General features: G+C 46.1%; 1 protein-coding gene across 3 annotated transcripts in view; it reads left to right on the top strand.

Moving 5' to 3' along the window:
• Ice2 (interactor of little elongation complex ELL subunit 2) overlaps positions 1-6678 on the top strand; it is a 37340-nt gene extending 30662 nt beyond the window's left edge. For all 3 annotated transcript variants that reach the window (XM_063243435.1, XM_063243436.1, XM_063243437.1), the window contains 2 exons: positions 2246-2504; positions 6073-6678. In XM_063243435.1, coding sequence (XP_063099505.1) covers positions 2246-2504; positions 6073-6201 — 388 coding nt within the window. In that variant the 3' untranslated portion in view covers positions 6202-6678. The remainder of the gene's footprint in view (positions 1-2245; positions 2505-6072) is intronic.
• Positions 6679-22455: the final 15777 nt, after the last annotated feature.

The following is a 22455-nucleotide window of genomic DNA, read 5'->3' as shown; positions in this document are numbered from 1 at the left end:
AAACAGTTCCAAAGTCTGCACCTAACATCTGCGAAGTTTGTGTTCTGAGTCTCTACTTAGCCTTATGTAACTAGCCATCATTTTCTTTATTTATAAACAAGATGACAGTGCCAGGTGCAGTCATTCCCTAAGCACCTTTCAGCTGTGAGATTCAGCAGCATTCTTACTTTATGTATTCTGTCCGTCATGTGAAGTACCACCAGGTGAGTGTTGGAAGGCAGCATGGATTTGGTACTTGCAGTTCTGTAGCTCTTGAGCTCTCAAGGTCCTAATGGATTAAAGTCAGGGCATGAGCCTGCTGCCTGCTTCCCTAGGCTGCAGGTGGCATCTGTGTCCTAGCCGTTTGTAGCTTCTAGAGGCCACCTGCTTCCCTTGTTTGCAGCTCTCCACCTCAGAAATTACAAAGGCAAGTTCACTTCTCTCATCAAACCACTGGACCTCCATGAGTCACTTCTGCCTCCTTCTTCTGCAGTGAAGCGATCTTGTGATTTCCTCAGCCAACCTAGATAATCCAGGAAAATCTGACCACTCTAAAGTCCTCTGGCAACAACCTAAATCCATTTGCTACCTCCATTCTCCTGTACATGTGAGACAGCATATATACAGGTCTCAAGCTTAGAGACTTACGTAAATACTGTTAGATTAGGAGGCCATTATTCTACTTCTTACAGTTCATTCTTGTGCTTTACACTTACGTGGTACTTGTAAGATACTTTGCAAAGTGTCTCAGTTTTCATCCATTAAACCTGTGCTCCGGGAGCTGGGCACAGCATCCCATGCCCATAGTGCCAGCTACTCAGGAGGCCAAGGTGGGAAGGTTCCTTCAGACTAGGAGTTCAACACCAGCCAGTGCTGGTGACACACACCTGTAATCCTAGCACTCAGGAGGCCAAGGCAGGAGGATCACTTTGAGTTCAAGGCCAGCCTGGGCTGCATAGTGAGACCTGACTCCACAAACAAATAACCTGTAAACACAGCTTTTCTTCACTTTAGTAAAGATAGGTAAGATATATGCATTTCTTTGATAAAAGCTCACTCTGAAAGATTATTTATTCCTACTACCAAGTCAAGCATTATTTATTTTCTTATATGAAAATAATTAGAAAAATTACCCAGAAAGTAATAATTCTGTGGACCTCTTTTGTCAATATCTATTACTTTTTGGCTTTAAAAAATTAATGAAAATGTAATTTCCTAGGTTTGTAGGCAGATCTATATAACTAAAATATGATTAATCTTTTAATAATGCGGGAAGAACTGTTCTCCTTTGCCCCTTTGATCCGGAGAAGTATGTAATCCCAAGGAAGCACAGTATATTAATCATATCCCTTTAGCTCTTGATGGTGCTACATTGAATCCTTAAAGCTTTCTAAGGAGGAAGAAAATTGTTGATTGGATATATGACATAACTAATTATTCTGTCAGTGGACTCTCATGATTAAGGGGATAGTTTGTAGAGTTTGACTGCCTGGGTTTATGTCCAAGCCCAGCTATACTCAGAGTCTTGGACAAATTACTAAGAACCTCTGACTTGCTTATTTTCCTCCAATATGGAGTCAGTAATTAACACTGTGCCTGGAAAGTTTTTATAAATAGGCTTAATGCAAAAATGGATTGAAGTGGTATTACGGTGGTTAGCTCATGGTAAACATGCAGTAAATGTTAGCAGCTGTTGTTACTGTTATTTATCCTCATAATAGCTCAGATTGTATTGTGATTGTTTCCCTGACTGTTTATTCCACTTTATGTTAAAATACTCAGTGTAGGCCAGGCATGGTGGTTGCATGCCTGTAATTGCAGCATTTGAAAGGCTGAGGCAAGATCGCCATGAATTCCAGGCCAGCGTGACTACAAAGGGAGACCCTGTCTTTAAAAAACAAAAATAAAAACAAAACACTTGATGTAGTAAATATGTCACATTCACTTTTGTATCTGTTTGCCTAATAAAAATGTTACAGGCATGTAAGTATCTGCTCTTTATGGATAGAGCATTAGGCACAGTATTTGTTTTTCTATTGTATGATTACAAATTGATAGACTAGTATAGAAAAACAGCATATGTTTAGATTGTTTTTAAAGCTTCCTAGATCTTAAATATTTATTTGTATCGTTCATAAAAGTGTTTTAGAGGTGGCATTCCATTCCACAGCTGGTTTAGATTTGCCGGTAGCCAGTGGTAAGGAGAGCGGGGTAGAAAGTGGCGCAGTAAGCCATCGAGCTGAGTCCCGGTCCCCCGTGTGCTTAGCCTGCAGGAGGGGTCCTACCTGTTGTCTCACGCAGCAGAGGATTCTTCCCTCCTGATCTACAAGGCCTCAGATGGAAAAGTCACAAGGACAGCATACAACCTGCACAAAACACACTGCGACCTTCCTGGCGTGCCTACCACTCTCTCAGTCCCCTGGGTGCCCCTGGACCCCAGCCTCCTGCTGCCGTATCACGTCCATCACGGACGGGTGCCTTGCACTTTCCCCCCAAAACCAGTGAGCCCTACATCATCACAAAAGGTAAGAGCTTCTAAAAACCTAAATGTTCTGTTGTTCATTGTTTCACTGACGGTATTTAACACTGATGTCCTCATCTGCCATGTGCATCTTTCATAAACTTGTGTGCACAGGAAAGGTAGATAAAGCCGTGTGTTCTTTTGAGTCCATGTTTTTGTCAGTGGAACTTTGTATTTTTGTAAGGTCCATGAACCAGTCAAAGAAGATTCTGTTAGCTGCCCCATGGGTATATGGGTAATACATCCACATAGTTAAATGAGTCATTTTTATTTACATATATTCTTTTAAATGTTACTAAATATTTGAACTAATTTCTAAAAGAATGCATATGATATATGTAATTATGATGCAGTTAAAAAGAGCTTAGTAGATGCTAGAACATTTAAAGCCAAGAATTAGTTTTTAGTAAATGGGAGACCTTATTAAAAATACAGTAGCTCACAGGTAGAGTGCTTACCTAGCATGCATGAGGCCATGGCTTTGATACTTGGCACCAAAAATCAAAACATTAAAAACAGTTAAAGAATTAGGGACTGGGGCTGGGGATTTAGCTCCGCGGCATAAGCCCCTGCCTTGCAAGCAGGCAGTCGTGAGTTCGATCCCTGGTACCAATAAAAAAGGAAAAAGACAAAAAATAAAAAGAATTAGGGACTATATTGTATTTTGATAAGTATTACCGAACCCAATATTTATTGAATTAGAAGTAATGTTATTTATAAACTTTCCCAGAAATGCCAACTGGATCACATTTCTTTATCTTAAACTTTGTGGCACAGAGGCAGGATTGCTGCAAGTTTGAGGCCACCTTGGGCTCCATAGTTCAAGGACAACCGGAGGTACATAGCGAGACCCTGTCTCAAAAAAAAGCCATACTTGTAAAGCCATGGCTAAAGATACTCTCCACCGTGTCAGCAGTCTCTGTATTATGTAAGAAATTCCATTCTGAGTTTAGTTGTAGGAAAACTCTTGCTGTCTACAAAGGAAATCCAAATGGTCAGGGTTTTTCTCCCCCACTGTCAGAAAATCCTTGAGTCCAAACTCCTGACTGGGTTCTACAGCCTTCTCCGTGGGGGTGCTCGGGGCACCTTGTGTGTGTCCTCTTCGGGTGTTCTGTTCTTCTTTTTCCGTTTTATTCTGCATTAATCCGTAGCTGTCCTGAGGGCCTTGTGTGAAATAGAAATGCTGGGAGTCTCAGAACTCAGTGAATGAAATTCTTCATGTTTTCAGTTCTCCACTCTAGTCACCCTAATGGTACTCTGGGGAGGGGTCTATCATTTGTTTGTTTGTTTTTGGTACCAGGAACCACTCATTTGTCTGTCTGTATTTATATGGATTTATTTTTGGCAGCAGGGATTTCGCCTAGGGCTTCCACCATAGAGCTGCTCGCACATTCCTGGGTCACTCTGGCCAAGAGGGTGAAGCTCTGGTTAAACAGTTGAGACAAATGTAAGAATAAAGGAAGTTAATGGTTTGCATTTTAGACCGTTTCATCAACATGCAAATAGTGATTTTAGTAACTTCCTAAGAAAAGATTTTAAGTAATTTAAAAATAATGAAAGAACTATTCTTGAGAGATCTATATTCTTTCTAGGAGAATGATTTTCTTTTAATTTAGAAACACTGATTATAGTCTCTCTACTGAAACATGTAATTCTATGTGGGAGTGGCTTATCCTTTTTAGTGAAAACGAACAGTTTAATACTTTGGCCCTAAACAACTTTAATTGGAAAGGGAAATACATTTGTATAAGATGTTTTTTAAAAAGACACGAGTAATACACTTTCCTTATTGATATAGATTAATTCTGCTTTATTTGGGAAAGGAGAAATTTATGTTCAGGCTCTGGCCTCATAAATACAGGTTTTAATAGTTCATTATGTGTATATCATTGGGTTCTTGTTGATTTGTGTTTTCTGAGATGCAGAATGTCCAGGGCCAAATCTCGAGTGAGTTTGTGCAGGGCCAGGTTGTGGTACAGCCAGCATTAGTTCTAGCAGACCCTTAAATCACTATCGCTTGGTTTGATGTGCTTTTGAAAGCCAGTGGGAAGTTTTGGTGATGATCTACTTACATCCTCACAATTTGGCCCTCCTTAGTCTTAGCAGGGTGGCCTTCCTTCCCACCTTCTGCTCAGCAGGCCACAGAAGCGAATCTCCTGCAGCCAAGCTCCTAAGCTCCAAGAGGGATGCTAGCCTTAGCGCCGAGCATGCGGGAGTGGGGCGAGGAAGTGAGGAAGACCAGCGCAGAGCGGAAATCTCTGCACACTTCATAGGCACAGAGATGTGTGTAGCAAGTGCATCTGGTCCCTGTGATCCCTTCTGTGTGCAGTGGCTCAGGGCGCTGCCCCATAAGGGACCCGCAGGCCACTTCTGCTCCCCCTGCACCGAGCAGTGGTGCCCAAGTCTCACCACTCCAACGCCATCCCTGCCTTCTGCTCCCAGCCTTTCTGAAGCACGTCTGCTCTCACCCGTCTTTATTTGCAACCTTTGTAATAGATGTTTACGACATGCATGGCCTCGCAGTGGAAACCTTCACAGTGCTTGCTTTCCTCAGAGATAGAGCAGATGGGATGACCGTGGTCAGTCTGCACTTACAGGAAATGCCAGCTGAGTGGAGAGTGAAAGTAGTGTAGATACCTAAAAGTCACAGCGCTTATGCCATCTGAGTGTTACAGATGCTCCTCAGACAGGGGTCAGACTCAAATCTCCACTCAAGTGTGTCCTTCTTAGCCAGGCACGGTGGCGCATGGTTGTAATCCCTGTGCTGTAGGCTGAGGCAGGAGGATCATGGCGAGTTCAAGGCCTGCATAACAGTGCAAGGCCAGTCTGGACTACATAACCAGACCTCCTGTGGTGGAGAGACGTTGCGGGGCAGCCGAGGAAGAGAGAGTGGACAAGGGCAGGCAGTGCAGGTGGTTTGGGCTCAGAGCCTTGGTCAGGCCTGCTGCCTGTGTAGGGGCAGCAGCTCCAGGTCCCCTCACATCCCCTCTGAGCTCCCTGTGTGCTGCGCAGGGAGCACCCCAGTCCCCTGTCTCCGCCCTGGTGCCGGCACTGCCCTCTCCCCTTGGAGCTCTGTAACCCTCCACCCGTCCCTGCGTTGCTCCTCTCACCTGTCCCTTCAGCCTCGGTTTGTCTCCGGTCATGGCTGAAGGTTTCCTGTTGCTTCCCTTTTCTCTCTGATCTGCTGCCCTCCTTTTGTGTGCATATGATTTCTTTCTCTTCTGTACTCCCTGGCCTGCTTATATTTGTTCCCTGACCTCATATTTCTGCTCTCTTCTTTTTTCTCGGCTCTCAGCAGCAGAATCATTGCAAATGCCCCACTGTAGAGGCCTGGCTTTCCCTTGCTTTCAAACTTAGCATTTCAGCCTCTTTGAATCTCACAGAGATGTACCTCTCCTGTTCCCTTCTCTACACTGCTCTGTCTCCTTCCCTGAAAATTTATAGTATTTTGAAATTGTGTCAGAGTAAAGCTTTGGAGTGTCCATGCGGTCACAGCGGCTCCTCCCCAGGGTGGCCAGGTTAGGTGAGGAGTGCGGCTGTGACTTCTCTGCTCTTGTGCTCTCTGCCCTCAGGTCGCTGGCCCCAAAATGCCTGCCCGGGCCCACAGGAATCCGGTTTCTGTGGAAACCAGAAGCAGCTGTTTGCCTGCTCAGCAAGTTGAAAATGAAGGAGTGGCTTCAAATAAAAGAAAAAGAACTTAAGGGCTGTGACATGGAAAATGAAGTCTCACAGAAACCCGTTGGAACAGTGTAATTTTGAAAGGTTTCAGGGAAGTGTGCCCAAGAGAGCAGTTGGCAAGAGGAGCATTTTTCTTTTTGGTGCCCTTAAGAGTCCCAGAAAAAAGCCTGGAGAAGGAATGCTTGTCCTGGGGGGGGGGGGTGTGCTCTGCTCCCTGAAGTCTGGGAAAGTCTCCGTCTGGTTTCACTTTATCATGGCAGGGAAATAAAGAAGAGAAATATTTTTATAGTAGACCTTTCCCGAAAAATTGTAAGCAGGAAAATCATGTTTTTTTTAAAGGAGTATTTATCACAATGTACTGTGTCAGTGATTTGAGTTAAAGATTAAATGTTGCCATTGCGGGAAATGAGTGTTGTAAGCCTTGCCTCTGACCCACTGAGTTTTTTATACTACTTTAAAGTGATGATTGTTGCACATTAATAAAGGTAACACCTTGAAAACTTGTTGAAATTATGATGCAGACATCAAAAGTAAAGACAAAATACTTACTTCCTCTGAAAAGTCACAAATTAGTAATTTCAACCTTCAGTTGCCAGGGGGAAAATGTTACCAGTCTAACAGGTTTGGCCAGCAAACTCACCGGAGGACAGAGCCAGGCACTGGGGGAAGGTGATTCTTTACTTTTCCAGCTGACACATGAGTGAGTGTAGGGTCAATGATAAGCTGTGTTTTTCCTCAGCTTTCTAATCAGATTTTTCAAGATCACATGTAGAAGGAGTGGGATCTGCTACTGTTAGTGTAGCTAATTTGGACCTTTAGGAGAAAGACCAATTCTGGTGACCCTGTTTTTTCATGTACACTGAAACTATTAGAAATATGTGTGTCAGGTGTGAACTACAAATTTTGTAATCCAAGGCAGTGTTTGTGTTGTTTTGGGAGTTTATTATGGGTTCTGTATTAATGTAAGAAGGCCCAACACTGGATGTGGATGTGTACACCTGTAATCCTAGCACCTCTGCAGGCTGAGACAGGAGGACTGCCATGAATTCGAGGTCAACCTGGGCTACATAGAAAGACCCTGTCTCAAGTCAAAAAAAAAAAAAAAATTAGACCTGAAAGTCTTCTCTGATATCATAAGTAACAGTTGAAAAATTTTATGTGTAACATAACCCAGGAATGTTTTAGGGGAGAATCATTTGGCAACAAGCCAAGAGAGGTGTTGGAATTCAAGCTGGACAATCACTGCTTCAGATGTCTGAAAGCCAGAGAGAGATACTGTTTGTTCGTTTGTTTCAGCTGACTTTCTTTTATCAGCATTAATGTTAACATATCAACATATATGATCTTCTAAGACATTTTAAAATTCTCTGTTATACATTTAAACCCTAAAAACATATAAGGCTGTGTCTCTATTAGAAAACCTCTGTTTACAACATATATTTAATTGTATTCTTTTCCTTGATTTTTAGCACACAGAATTTATAAGCACATGACATTGAGAGTATTAGCAAAGATTTAATTTAAAAAAAAAAAAAACAGGCATCAGGATGAGCTGAGCCTGGCACGGACACCTCTGCAGTGAAAGTAATTTACATAAAGATCTGGGAAAACAGTCTGATTCAGGAAATGAGATGTCCGAGCACAGCGTGTGCTTTGCAGCCTGCCCTAGGTCCTGGCTTCCACCTTCTCATAGCATTCTGTTTTCAGGCTTTGCCATGCTTGCTTATTTACTTCTTTCTTGAATGAAGGACAGATGTGTCTCTCGCTGTCAGGTAACACGCACCTAATCTCATGCCTGTCGAGTACTTGTTCTATAGCTATACCCTGTATGTATGTGTAAATAAATACAGCACAGTGGAGAAGAGACTTTTCCCTCCTCGCAAGCTGACATTCTACTGGAAGATGCTACACTCATCTGTGCAGTTGGTGTCAGTGATACAAGACAGTCAAGTCAAACTGGGACCAGTGGCGCAGGCCTGAGCTCCCGGCTACTTAGAAGGCTGAGGCAGGAAGGCCATCATATATGTTCAATGAGAGCCTGTACTATGTAGTGACATCTTGTCTCTGAATAAAAAGGGCTGCGAACGTACCTCAGAGGCATGGCACCTCAGTCCTCAGCAGTAGGGGGAAACCGAGTGGCAGTTATAAGGAAAAGATAAGGATTTCCATGCAGAATGCATACAGGAAAGGTGAAAAGCCGTCAGATTCGAGGCTGTGAACATGGGAGGTGGAAGAGGAAGCTGAGGACAGAGGCAGCCCTTTCCAAAACGTCTGAATTTTGTCTGTGCAGTGCGGAAGCCAGTGGTGTAGTTTAATAAACGAGTAATAGGATCAAACGTGTTGAAAAAGCTCTGCTTGCTCTAGAGCACACATTGGAGCTGCGAACATTGTGGGAAGGAAGCAAAGTTGGAATGCTGCGTCACAGAAGTTAAAAGATGGTGAAGCCTGAGTAGAGCAGCAAGAGTAGCTGATGGGATCCCTAGGGAGCAGTGATAGCTCCCTTGTGCCCATGGTAGGAGGTCACCTCAGCCTCGGGACTTCTCACATGGGACGCGGTGTAGTGATGGTGTTAGTTACTCTTTGAGAAAACGAGTGATTATTGCAAAGTAAGTTCACTCACTGATGGTTTCTTTTCATCACTTCTTGTGCTTCGGATTGAATGCTAGATAGCTTGCCTAACCAGTGTGATGAGCACTAAGTTACTCCAAACTTTAGCTGATTAACCCAGTAAATACTGGCTACCTCACAGCTTTTACAAGCCAGGAGTCTGGTTGCCTCTACCCAAGGCCTCTCACTACAGTCAGCCCTGAGCAGGGGCTGCAGTCCCATGAGTATCTGGTGGGATTGGAGCGTCCAATTCCGGGAGGGTTTCCTGGCCTGGTGTAGCTGTCCATCCACAGCACAAGGGGCTCCCCACTGGTCTGCTTGGGTGACCACAGCCTGGCAGCTGGCCTTGAGAGAGAGATCGTGTCAGGAGGAAACCTTGTTGTCTTACGGCCTAGACCTGGAAGTCAGACACCATCCCTTCTGCCATATTCTGCTTATAACAGACAAGTTACTGGCCATACATGGTGACACACATAATCCCAGCACTTGGAAGGCTGAGGCAGGAGAATTGCTGCATATTTGAGGCCAGCCTGGGCTCATAGTGAACTCAAAGGCAGCCTGAATTACACAGTGAGACCCTGTCTCAAAAAAAAAAAAAGAGGTTGGGGCTGGGGATTTAGCTCAGCGGCATAAGCGCCTGCCTTGCAAGCAGACAGTCGTGAGTTCGATCCCTGGTACTGATAAAAAGGAAAAAGACAAAAAAAGTCAGAGATTTAGCTCAGAGGCTCAAGAACTTTGAAGCCCAAGGTTGTGAGTTCGATCTCTGGTACCAAACAAAACAAAACAAAACACTGAAGTTCACAATCATGTTTTTGTAAGACAGGGTCTCTGTGTAGTCCAGACTGGCCTCAGACACACAGCAGTCCTCCTGCCTCCCCCTCTTGAAGAATGAAAAGAATGTATGAATGCATCTTTAAACCACCACTCTGGCCAGCGATATTTTGGGGATATAGAAGAATTAGGTTTGTAGTAGAAAGAAAAGGAGGCTTCTTTCCCAGATGACTACCAGCACCTTAGATCAGAGGTGGAAATAGCTGTGTGTGTCATGGATAGTTAATTTGAGTCCTGATCTCAAACGAGAAGCCTTACCAGTGCAGAGTTAGGAGTCACTGGTCAGTGTGGAAAGATTGAAATCACAGCAGAGGGAGGGTGAGATCACGGCACCACAGCAGTGAGTGGGATACGAAGAGGGCCATAAATTGAGCTGCCAGGAAAACCCGTAGAAGTTCAGTTAAACAGGTTTCATCACAGCGCCTCGTACACCTGCAGACTTACCGATGTGAGGGGAAGAATAGAATGCGGGTTGGAAACCAATTCTCCATGGCCAACCGGTCAGCAAAGCTGGGGACTGAGATGTCTTTCAACTGCAGAGAAAGTTTCATTCGCACTTCTGCCTGGACCCTGGTGTGCGCACCACAAACATTTTTAAACACACGAGAGTGGGTTTAGAGTGGAGAGTAGGGAGAGAACAGTTAATTTTCACTTTTCTCTACCGACATGCTCCATCTGCAGTTCCGTAGGATTGCTGTGCACTATGGGTAGGCGGTGCTTTGTCATAAAGCCTGTTTAGAGTATGTGAGCAGGGTCTTTGTTGGGCTGCTCACTGAGACGTGAAATAACCCAAAGATGCGTTTCGGTCATCCATCCTCTCTGAGAGTGTTCCCACAGTAGCATCCAGGCTGCTTCTCGAGGAATAGAAGAGTGGATACGTGGAAGGTGTAGGTCAGTCAGGGTCTGACCCACCAAACAAACCCCAAGCTCCGAGGGAGGCCCAAACCTGGGTTCCTCCGACAGACGGCGGAGTGCACCATAGAGCCCAGTGGTGGGTTCCCCTGGCCAGCCTTTCTTTTGGTGTGGGTGAGCAGTTGCTAAAAGGCGGTGAGTAAGGAGCACTGAGCCACAGGTTCCCAGTCCTCCCCTCTGCCCTCAGAAACAAGCACGAGCTCAAACAGGAGGGAGGGGCTGTCAGCATCTGTGCAGAGCCTGCCGTGGTCCCTGAAATAGCTCTACGACCGTGATGTATTTTTTCTGCCTTTCAGTCCATTGCTTTTAAAATTATGCTGAATATCAAAGCGGCCATGAAAGGTAAATGTTAGGGTCAGTTCAGGCCGTGGAAGCAGCCAGGACAGGACCTCCAGAACTGCTTCAGAAAGTGGCAGGAACCACTCGACTCATGTTCAGATCAAGGGGCATGGTAAGCAGTGTGTCTCGGGCTATAATAAATTTGTATACATTTCTGGGGCCAGAGATTTAGCTCAGTGGCATGAGCACCTGCCTTGCATGCGCACAGTCATGACTTCAATCCTTGGTACCAAAATAAACAAATAAATTTGTATACATTTCAGCAGTCATTGTGTGTTTCTGTCCCACTGTATGAAAACAGTTTAGCTGGTGCTAGAACTTGTCAGGACCTGAATATGTGGTCTCTGCCTCTTCTGGTAAGGACACATCAGCCTGGCAGCGTTCCTATCTCCCATTGCCGACGTGCTGGGAAAGACTCCTACTCGCTCTGACTCAGCTCTTCCAGCCTGGCCTCTGCAGGTCCGGTTCTCCAGGGCCAAGCACACAGGCATCCCTGCTCTGCCCACTGGCGTCTCAGCAGGCCTCCGGCCAGCTGAAACTCCTGCCACTCACTGTCAGGGTTTTGGCCTAACCTGGTAGGGGGAGTACAGGTAAATAAAGAGTGCAACAAGTCCAGAGCCAGCTGCACTGACTACAGCATCCTGAAGGTGCCCACAGAGGGTAAGAGACGATTGGCAAACAGGTGCTCAGCAGGGTCAGAAGGAAGGAGGTCTGGGGTGCTCAGGTATGGCAGGGTTTAGACAGACAGTGATAATGTGCTGTGTATTTCAGAAAAAGAAAGGATTTTGAGTTTTCCCACCCCCCAAAAAATGTTTAAGGGTACAGATGTTATATTCACTCTGATTTGCACATTGCACAACATATATGTGTATTGAAATACTGTGTTGATAAATATGCAAAGTGTTAATTGATTTTGTGAGACAGGGTTTCACCATGTAGCCCAGGCTGACTTTGAACTATGTAACCAGGGGTGATCTCAAAGTCATGGTGACCTTCCTGCCTCCGCCTCCTAATGCTGGGATTACAGGCATGTGCCACCATGCCAGCTTAAATATGTAAAATTTTAAAGTGTCAATTTAAAAAATAAATACATAGGGGCTGGAGATTTAGCTCAGCGGCATAAGCGCCTGCCTTGCAAGCAGGCAGTTGTGAGTTCGATCCCTGGTACCAATAAAAACGAAAAAGACAAATAAATAAATAAATACATAAATGGTGGGGTGGGAAGGTGTGAGACCTTAGGAAGCACTGACATGATATTCCCTGATCAGAAAACATCTTCAATAATAAGGAATCAAGAGGTTTTTAATTGAGAACTGGATCTAGATTAAATGAGTAAGATCTATTTGTTTCATCAAATGAAAATATTACCGTTTTTATATAACTGAGGAATGCAATGTATCTTACATCCCTGTGGGTCTCGTGGACTTTATGCCTTATTTTTACCAGTCTTGGGCCCCAGCGATAGGCAAGTGGCACTGTTAGCTCCGTGAAACATAAGTAATGGAGCATGTTTGGCAGGAATGCTGTCCAGCTAGTTGGACTGGAATCATCACTCCTGGGCACTGCAGTGCTAGCCACAGTCCCAGAATTACACAGCGAGTTCCTTTCAGTGTAGAAGGGGAGGGGAACTGTGAAACCACAGGACATGCACTGTGGGCCTCCGGCCTGGGTGCCTGCTGGACCCTAATGAAGAGGTTGGTTGGGTCCTAATGCAGGTTGGCTCTTTTGATTGCCACTGTCTAGTGCCGGAAACTCCCATGTTCCTGAGGAGCAGGCCTGGGGGACTTAGCAGGTGCCCGAGGCCACAGTGTCATTTTGCATACACGGAGTGCTGAGCTTGCTGTCAGCCCAGGCTTCCAACTCCCAGGAGCTGAAACTCAGCTGCAAGGTATGAGGAGCCCCGTGGGAGACTAGGTCCCCAGCGGCTGGGGAGTCTGCTGGAGGCTGGGAGGGGAGGAAGGATGCAGGGCCCTGGAGCAGACTGCCCTGCCATTTGCTAAACCCAGAGAGTCCCCCCTTCCTAGCAGCTCCCCAGTAAGTAAGGGCCAGTAGTCACCGTTAATGTGAAGCATCCTCAGGTCCAAGGTGAAGGGGATTTCAGGCTGAGGGGAGCCAGCTGATGACTTGGGGTGATGTGAACATGGCTCATTGGAACAGTTCGAGGCGAGGCGCAGGCCTGGTGGCTGGAGCAAAGGGGACAGGAGGGAGAGTAGCCAGCCAGAGGCTGGCCAGGGAACGAGGTGGCCTCTAGGGATGCAGCTTTAATGAGAGAGGCGAGGGACGCAATGGAAACCAGCAGGTCTTCAGGCCAGAGGTCAGAGAGGCTTTTAGTTTAAATTGAAGGGTGCAGGATCAGTTTTTCCTGGCCAGAGGCTTAGCCCTATGCCTTCTGGGCCAGACAGGCCTGCCCCATTGCTTATGGGACAGGCGAGCCCGAGGCCAAGGTGGACCAGGTGAGTAACAGGTGCTGAGGCCCCCGCCTGAGTCCTCCCTCCACGCCCAGGGCTGGAGGGAATCTGGGGATTTCTTCCAAAGAGTGTCTTTGGAGAGCTTGCTTTCCAACTGCCCAAGATCAGTTACCTCCTGAGAAGCAGAAACTTGCTCACAAATCACAAATCATGGGTGACTCCACCCTGCAGCACTGGGGAGGGATCTGGGTGCTCTACTTCTGAACTATACCCCCAGCTCTTTTTGTTTTTTATTCTGAGACAGAGTCTCATTAAGTTGCCTGGGCTGACCTCAAACTTGCAAGCCTCCTACCTCTTTAAAATGTGTATTCTGATGTGCAGGAAAGAAAAACAAGGTGAGTCCAGCAGCTGAGCCCAGCTGCCCACACTAAAACCCCTGCAGGCCAGGACACCCACTGCTGCTCTGTGTATTTTAAGTTAATCCTCAGATGGCCAAAGTGCACGCAGCAGCCTTGAGAGGAAAAATGGGGCCTGACCAGTTAGAGCTAATATCGAGGAGGGGCGGGGATAACTTCTTCCCCCTATTTGTACTTTTAGTCTCACTGGGTTGTCCAGGCTGACCTCAAACTCTTGAGCTCCAGTGACCCTGGTTCAACCTCCCCTTAGCCTGGAACTACAGGCGATCTACACTGTTTGATTGGTTGGTTGACTTTCCTACTGGAGACTGAACCGAGCACCTTCTGCATACTGTGCAGGTGCTCTACCAGTGAGCTGCTTACCACCCCACCCTGCGCTAATCCACACCTGTGCGAGGTTGCAGTCCTTCTGAGTTTTTGGCGTGATATAAGAGAGAGAATATAAAGTAAAGACAGCTTTTATTCCAAGGACGTGGAGAACAGTCCATGACCGCTGGCGGCCTGACTTTCTCTGGCCCAATGTGGGTATGGGCTATATATATAGCCTCTGAGTGGGGGTGGTGCTTAGGGCGGGCATTGATGATGTGCGTGGAGCTGATTGGAGTTTTCTTCGTGCCCAAACAGGAGAGGGAGTTGCAGTTAGGGCTGAGGAAGAAGCAGGAAGTGGTAGGCGTTCCCGCTTTGGCCTTCTGCCAGGTTACACCACCACCATAACCTTACAGTAATTTATACCTGGGCAAGAACCTTTCAGTTCATGGGAAACTACAATGGCCTTGGCTGTCCCGTGATCATGGGAGCATTGGTCTGGAGACCTTTTTGTTGGTATATAGGTTCATTAGTCATTGTTGAAGATTCTGTTTCAGCCCATTATATTTTGGTTTTTTGAGACAGTGTCTCTCTGTGCAATTCAGGCTGACTTTGAACTCACTTTGTAGCCCAGGCTGGTCTCAAACTCATGGCAATCCTCCTGCCTCAGCCTCCTGAGTGCTGGGATTACAGGCATGGGCCACCACGCCAGGCTAGCCTACTATATTTTGAAACATTTTTATCCTTCCCCTTAAATGAAGTACTTTTAATGAGTATTACATGAATTAGAATATTTACTAACTCTGGATCTCTAAAAGCTCGGCTGGGCTCATACACCTGCTGTTGGAATGATCAAACTTACTTAAAATTAGAAATTATATCCTGCTGAGTTCACAGAGTGACGTTATCAGATGCGGGCTTGGTGGTGGCTCCCTGATCTGTAAACCACACGTGGCCAGTGACCTTCCACCAACCTTTCCCCTCTTAGTCACCAGCTTCAGCTTGGTGTGACCATTAGGCTCAGAACTCCTGCACAGTGACCAGGATTTGTCGTTGGCTTTGAGGGAAATACTTAAAGGCATTCCAAAACTATTCTCACAATGGTGGCATTAATCATATCCCTAGTGACCAGTTCCCTTTCCTAGATTGTGTTCTGAATGGTAATGTTTAAAAATAAACAGTCACACCTCTCTACACTGCCGCTTCCTGCCCATGCCAACTGCTTGGGTGTACGTTACACTTCCTGTTTCGGGGCTGCGTGGTGACTGCAGAAAATTCTGGGTAATTGCACTCACTGGCAGAGAGAGAGAGAGAGCAGCTTCCTGCCTGCCTTCCTCTGTAATGGTTAACTACCCCTGGCAGCGTTAGTCACTCTCCTCTTCTGCTCCTGTAGCACTTCCATTTCATTTGGGATACTTTTGTCAAATTCTAATTACAGGACTTACATGAGACCTTACGAGGCAGTTACTGTTTCTTTTCTGATTGCTTATTTGTTTTGTTTCTTATTGTGTATCCGTTGTGCAGTCTGACCCTGGTGCCTAGCATTTAATGTTTATGAAATCGGATGGTTTGGCTTGGGAGTTTCTTGTTTACAGCCATGTGGATCCTAGGTGCGTTCTCAGTCAGGGACTTGGGTGACCAAAATCAACCAGGTTTCCATGTGTACCAGAATAAACATTTTTTCTTCCCAAAAACATTTATAAAACATTTAATAAACAAGGAATTTTGCTGAGTTGGATAGCAAGTGCCTGTAATCCCAAGAGGCTGAGTCAGGACACTCACAAGTTTGAGCCCAGCCCGGGCTATGTATAGCAAGACTGTCTTAAAAAAAAATCAATTTCATGTCATTGCAAATGACAAGAGGAAAAGTAAGGGACATCAGATACTGATAATCCTTTTAGCAAATATCCTAGGAATATTTCTGAGAGTAGTATTGTGAGTTTGCTTTTTTTCTCTCTCTCTCTTTGTTGCTTTTTGCAGTGCTGGGAATGAAACCTAGAGCCTCACACACATTAAACAAGTGCTCCAGCACCAGGCTACACACCAGTCCCCTGGCCACCTGTAATCCTCTTACAAGCCTCACAGTTTTTTAGTTCCTTCCTTTTCACTGGCACACAACCTGAATATCAGAGTTGTTGTCTTTTACCCCACCCTCGTTGCTATAGTTGATGAATCATAGAAACCAAAGACGGGAAAGACCAGTGAAATCATCTAATTCCTCTCCAAATTAGGGCGTGGAGCCCCAGGATTTGGAGAAAATCAGCCTTTTGTTTTAGAAAGAGAAAAGAACAAAGCCACAGCTCGGGAGAGTAGAGCACGCCACACTGCCCCTGAGCTTCTTGTGGATTGTGGGGGGCGCAGTCCTGATGGCCTCGCCAGGGCCCCAGGGAACCAGACACCGAGTGTTCAGGGTTCCAACTAGAATTCTGTTGGCTGAGTAATTAAGTTGGATTAGGGATCTTTCAGTGCATGTTTTAACCAAGTCTTACAAAATGTGAGGCACTATTTTAGCAAGACTTTCCCACTCTAGAGATAGGAAATTACACATAGTCTGGGCTGTAACATCTGATTTGCAGATGCCAAGAGGCTGAGACTGACACTGGCCACTGGAGCAACAAGAATTCAAGCAGCATGGAAATACCATTCTACTCTTGAAAGAATGGCTGTCGGCAAGAAATCAAACAACAGCGAATGCTGGGGGAACTCGGGGGTGGGAACCCTTCTACACTGTTGATGGGACTGTAAGCTGGGATAGCCACCCAGAAAGCACGGAGAGTCCTCAAAAGATATGCTAAAAATGGAAATTTCATTTGGCCCAGCTATCCCCTTTCTAGGTGTCTTCCCAAAAGAGTTTATAGCAGCACAATTCATAATAGCTAAGTCTTGGGAGTGGCCTAGAAACCCATCACCAGAGAACGGGTAAAGACTACTTGGTGTGTATACACAGTGGAGTACCACTCTGCCGTAAGGAAAGATTAACTCGAGTCGTTTGTAGGAAAATGGGGCAGGGGATTTAGCTCAGCAGCATAAGCGCCTGCCTGGCAAGCATGAGATCTCGAGTTTGGTCACCGGTACCAAAAAATAAAGAGAAAGAATTGAAGAAAAAAATGAAAAGTCAGGTGTAGTGGTGCATGCCTGTAATCCCTGCACTTGGGAGGCTGAGACAGGAGGGTCACTGTGAGTTCAAGGCCAGCCTGCGTGGTGAGATCCTGTCCCAAAAAAGAAGACGAAGAAAAGAAAATGAATTTTTGCAAATGAGAAGGGCAACAGGAGTTGAAGGAGCAGGGGAAAACGGTGTAAGCAGGGCAAAAAAGGATGGAGATGTGCTATGTGTGTGTAACGACTGCCCCACAATAAACACCATCGCTGTATCCTGCATACACAGTGAGAGAGGAGGACAGAGCGGGTAAGCTCCCTGGGAGCACAGGCGGCCATCCACCCCACAGGTCTGCCTTCTAGAACCCCTGCCCCGTGTCCTCCTCCTCTGTCACCCTCCTCCTCCTATTCTCCATGGGCTCTGCGGTCTGAGGAAGTGGCCAGGATGCTGTAGCATCCATACACCTGTCCACTCCAAGGGGCCAGCCCCGCCTGTGCTGCTTGCTGGTCTGCTACTGCCTGCCTGCCTGCTCCGCGGCATCCTGAAGTCAGCTGTTGCCTCACAGTTGGGAAATGCAGCATTCTCTTCCCGCAGAGTGGGAGGAGAATTGGAGCCCTGAGGTGGATTGGTAGCTGGTGGGCAACTTAACACCAGCAGCAGTAAATCAGCGTGGTGCTGAGCATGGATGGCCCACTGGAGGATGGATGCCAGCATACAAAGGAGACCTGGAGAGGAAGAGTAGCGTTGCTGTTGTTTGGAGCCCTTGGTTCTCCTGCAGCTGTTGGTTCTCCCAGAGAAGCTTGTCATGCTGGCTTCCCTGATAGGAACTTGGCTGTTACCATTGGAGGAGCTCGGGACCTTGTTGTTGCTGAGGATGGCTGTGGTATTTTGGGGGGAGCCTGGTCCTTATCTTGAGCGTTGCTTCCTGGCTCCAGTACAGAACCCTCAACGTACTGGCACAGATCCTTCACCCCTCTGGCACAGACATTCTTCTGTCCACCACTGACCTTTGGGCCTCCCCAGTGCAGATCTATGAAGCAGACTTGCATGAGACACTGTCATGGGCTCTAGGTTTTCAGCAGGACTCATTACCATGGGATCTAGGCCCTCAGCTGGATTCCGTAGGTCTTTAGTGTTGTAGACAGATTTCCTGCACTCTCTTTGTATTTGACTCCTTGGGTGACCATCATAAAATAATACTATAAATTCTGTATCCTGTGTGTATTGGTCTCCTTGCCCCTTCTGTAAAATGGCATAGCATTTGCATATATCTTTGTGTGCCTCACATATTTTAAATTATTTCTAGGTTCCTTATGACATCTAATGCAATGTAAATGCTATAGAAATAGTTTTTGTACTGTATTGTTTAAGGAATAGTGCAAGGGAAAAATGCCTTGTGTATTCACTGCAGACACATTTTATTTTCAAATGTTTTCAATCCATAGTTGGTTAACTCTGTGGATGTGGACCCCAAGGATGTGGTCGGTCAAATGTATTCAAATACACAAGCAATATCCTTCCTAATTTAGACAAAAGAATGCAGAGAAAGGAGACATCCAAGTGTGTTTGCTAAGATCTATTGATCTACCTGAGAAGTGATCTGGGTTATTCAAAGTATTTTCACTTAGAAATATTAGAATAGATAAAACTTATTTCTGTTTCGCAGTGTCCACATGTATGGGCGTAATCACCATGCTTAAATCCTTTACTCTTTCATATCAGGGATCTCATTTTGGAGCTAAAAGACAACTTGATTATTTTCCAGTCAGAATCTTCTGTTTTCCAAATGAGAAACAGAGCCATAGAGTTTCAGTGATTTGTTAAAGTCCACATGATTTGCAGGGCACTAAGACAGAGCCAGGCTCTTGAGTTCTGTGACAATTAGCAGAGCACCTGAGGACGAGACCACCCCAACAGAGTCAGGTCTTCAGCATGGAGCATGAGGAGCTCCTTACTGGGCTGGAGCAGAGTTGGGGTTCATGGTGTGAGGCTGAAGACTGTCAAAGACACAGGCAGGATGCCGGGCATGGTGGTACACACCTGTCATCCCAGCACTTGGGAAGCTGAGGCAGGAAGATCGCTGTGAGCTGTGATCACTGTGAGCCCAGCCTGGGCTACAAAGTGAGCTCAAGGCCAGCTCGAACTGCATAGCAAGACCCTGTCTCAAAAAGACATTTTAAAAAAAAAAAGCCATCAAGGTATCATGAGATAAAAAGTTATGTAAACACTGCAGAGGTTACATGGGTAAGGAAATTGCCCTTTCCATAAACTTTGTACCACAAGTTATCTTATTGATTATATTAATTTGCTTAGCAAACTTTTTCTTTTCATGCACAGTAGATGTATGCCCAGCCTATGTTATATAATCATAAATTATGATTAAAAGCAGATCAATTCAGATTTTACAAATCTCTAATTCTAGTTTTTTTTTGTCAATAGAGGATATAGTTTTTCCTATATTTATAAATTTCTTTCTTACTGATGCATTTCCTTACATAAAAATTTAAAATACCATTTAAAAGATTTAAGAACAGCTGGGCAGAGTAGTGTACACATACAGTCCCAGCACTCGGGAGGCTGAGGCAGGAGGATCACAAGTTTGAAGTCAGCCTGGGCAATTTAGAAAGACTTGTCTTAAAAGTAAACATGGAAGGGTTGGATGTGGTGCCACATACCTGTAATGCCAGCACTGCAGAGGCTGACGCAGGAGGCCAGCCTAGACCACATAGTGAGTTTGAGGCTAGCCTCAACTACACCACAAGGCCCTGTCTCAAGAAAAGAAAATAAAACTAGAAAAGAGAGCGGGGGGATGTAGGGCAGTCACAGTGTCAGACTATCAGCTTCTGTTGTTTCTTCAGTGTTTTCTGCATAATTTTGCACAAAATACAGGTAAGTGTTTGTTAGGCGTGTATTATAAACTGAAAAACACTGGTTTTGTAATGCAGTGTATCTCTTAGCCACAGTCTACTGAAAAGAGGACAATACTTTCATAAATGTTTTATTGAGTGTAGAAAGAGTTTTTTTAAAGCTTCATCTTGACTGTTCCCCTCTCTATTGAACATCCTCTGGATACTGTCAGCCCTTTAACCTCGGCCCGGCAGTGTAAGTCCGGATGAAGGCAGGGTCACGCGACTGAAGATGAATGTGATGGTCCCACAGGGTCAGACCGGGCAGCACACACAGGACACAACCAAGTACTTGTCCCTGGGAGCTCTGGCCTAGTGAGAAAATAAAGCCCATCCGTGGCGAGGCAGGTGCGTTGGGGGACAGAGGTAGGAGAGAACGCCTGTGGGGTCCAGAGAAAACCTTCACTGTGGGATGAAACAGTACCTGAGGCTCAAAGAATGCGTGAAGGGGCCACGGATGGCAGGGACGGATCTGCAGTCTGAGCAGGTGTGGAGCCAGGAGCCAGGTGTGACCGGGCAGCCAGACCAGGCTGGGAAGAGAAGGGCACTGTAGCTGGGACTGTGTCTCAGGAAGGTGTCTCTGGTGCCACAGAGCACAGATGCAGGGCCCGAGTGTCTGTTCTGGTTGAGAAGGGTGTAACCTCTGCAGGCGGTCCCCTGAAAATGTCTCAGCACTGGATAGAAGTGGCTTCTCAAGCCGGGCGTGGTGGCTCACACCTGGAGTTAGGAAGATCTTTGTGAATTCAAGACCACCCTGGGCTATGAAGTGACCTGAAAGCCAGCCTGAACTGCATAGTGACACCTTGTTTCAAAAAGACAAAAAAATAAAAATAAATGGGCTTCACACTGAGAGTTCTCCGCACAGTTTGGGTCAGGACCCCTGAATCCAGCAAAGATGTACTGCCCTTCTGCAGTGCGTTCTGCAGGACCAATGAAGCAGCCGCTGCTTTGCGGCACCAACCATTGTGTGTGTGTGTGCGGGGGGGGGGGGGTACTGGGGATCAACCTAGGGTTAGTACTACATCCAGGTTACTACATCCCCAGCCCTTTTCACTTTTGGAGACAGGAGCTTGCTACATTGCCCTGGCTGGGCTCAAACTTGGACTCCTCCTGTCTCAGCCTCCATCAGTGCTGAGATTACATGTGTGAGCTGTACATTCTTTATATGTTTTCTAATCTTTAGTCCTGCAGATGAGAGAACTGAGATTTTAAAAGGCCATACAGCCTTCCTGACACTTTCATAAGTTGCCGTTGATCTGTAAATGAGAACTTTCGCCATCCAACCTTAGTGTTCATCATTAGACTATCAGTTTAGAGTCTTCCCTTCGATATAATCCGTTCCTGTCAGTGTTTGATTGGATGTTCACAATCTCTCTGGGTTTTTCCCAGTCTCTTCAGATTGTTTTTTACGTCTGGTTTGGTTTGTGACCCTGAGTCATTTACCCATGGATCCCCCAAAGTAAGAACTAGCCAGCAATAATCAGCCTTGAAAACTGGAAATGAGAAATACCAGCCCTGGTCAGCCCACCCTCTCGTCCCCTGCCTCGCTACTGTCCCGCTCCGTGGCTGCTCTGGAAGGCTTGGCTGGGGCGAGGACAGGCTGTTTGGGCCAGTGGTTTTGAGTTTGAGTTTTTCGGGCTGATTATACTCCTGTAGGTCTTATTTTGGGGCAAACAGGTAGCACAGAGGCTCACTGTATTTTCTCTGCTCCACCCCTGCCAACAAATACCTCTCCAGGGAGACTTGGCTCCTTTTACTGGGATCTGTGTTTACAAACTGAGGTCTGAGTCCTGAGTGCAACGCTGTTTTTTGACCTGTGCTCCTTCGGTCTGAGCTGCTTGGTCTCTGCAGTTTTGGGGCTGAATCCCTGTGAGAACCCAATATGCCATGACTGCTGCAGGTGCATTTTTTTGTTGTTGTTGTTTTGTTTTTTGGTGCCAGAGATCCAACTCATGACCTCACGTTTGCCAAGCAGGCACTTAACGCCGCTGAGCTAAACCCCTGGCCTTACCATCACTTTTTCAATCTGAAATCCCACAGCCTTTGGTTCTAGAGAAATGTCTTCTAATTTCTTAGATACAACCCTCCAGATAAAAACCCAGAGCTCATGACATTGCCTCCTGCAAGTCCAACTGGAGGTCCAGAGCCCACAAGAAGGACTCACACCAGTCTCTTTTACAGATCGGTGCCGGAAAGGCCCAAAGGTCAGCGGTGGAAGCCAGAAAGTCTATGCCAGTGGGGTGAAGGAGCTGTGCTGGTGGGATGAGGGTTCTACGCTGGAGCTGAGAAGTCACACTCACAACAAAGACCAGGGTTGTCCTGAAAGGCACCACAGCCATCCTCAGTGACTCAGAGGGCCCAAGCTCCTCTGACAATAAGCACAGTTGAGTACATGCCAGGAAGCCAATGTGATGAATTCATCCTGGAGATCAAGTGGTGCATGTTTTCCCCTCAA

Source organism: Cavia porcellus, unplaced genomic scaffold (assembly GCF_034190915.1).
Source record: "Cavia porcellus strain 051 isolate PalLab524CR breed Dunkin Hartley unplaced genomic scaffold, mCavPor4.1 scaffold_38, whole genome shotgun sequence".
Lineage (NCBI taxonomy): Eukaryota > Metazoa > Chordata > Mammalia > Rodentia > Caviidae > Cavia > Cavia porcellus.
This window is presented reverse-complemented; position numbering and strand designations above follow the sequence as displayed.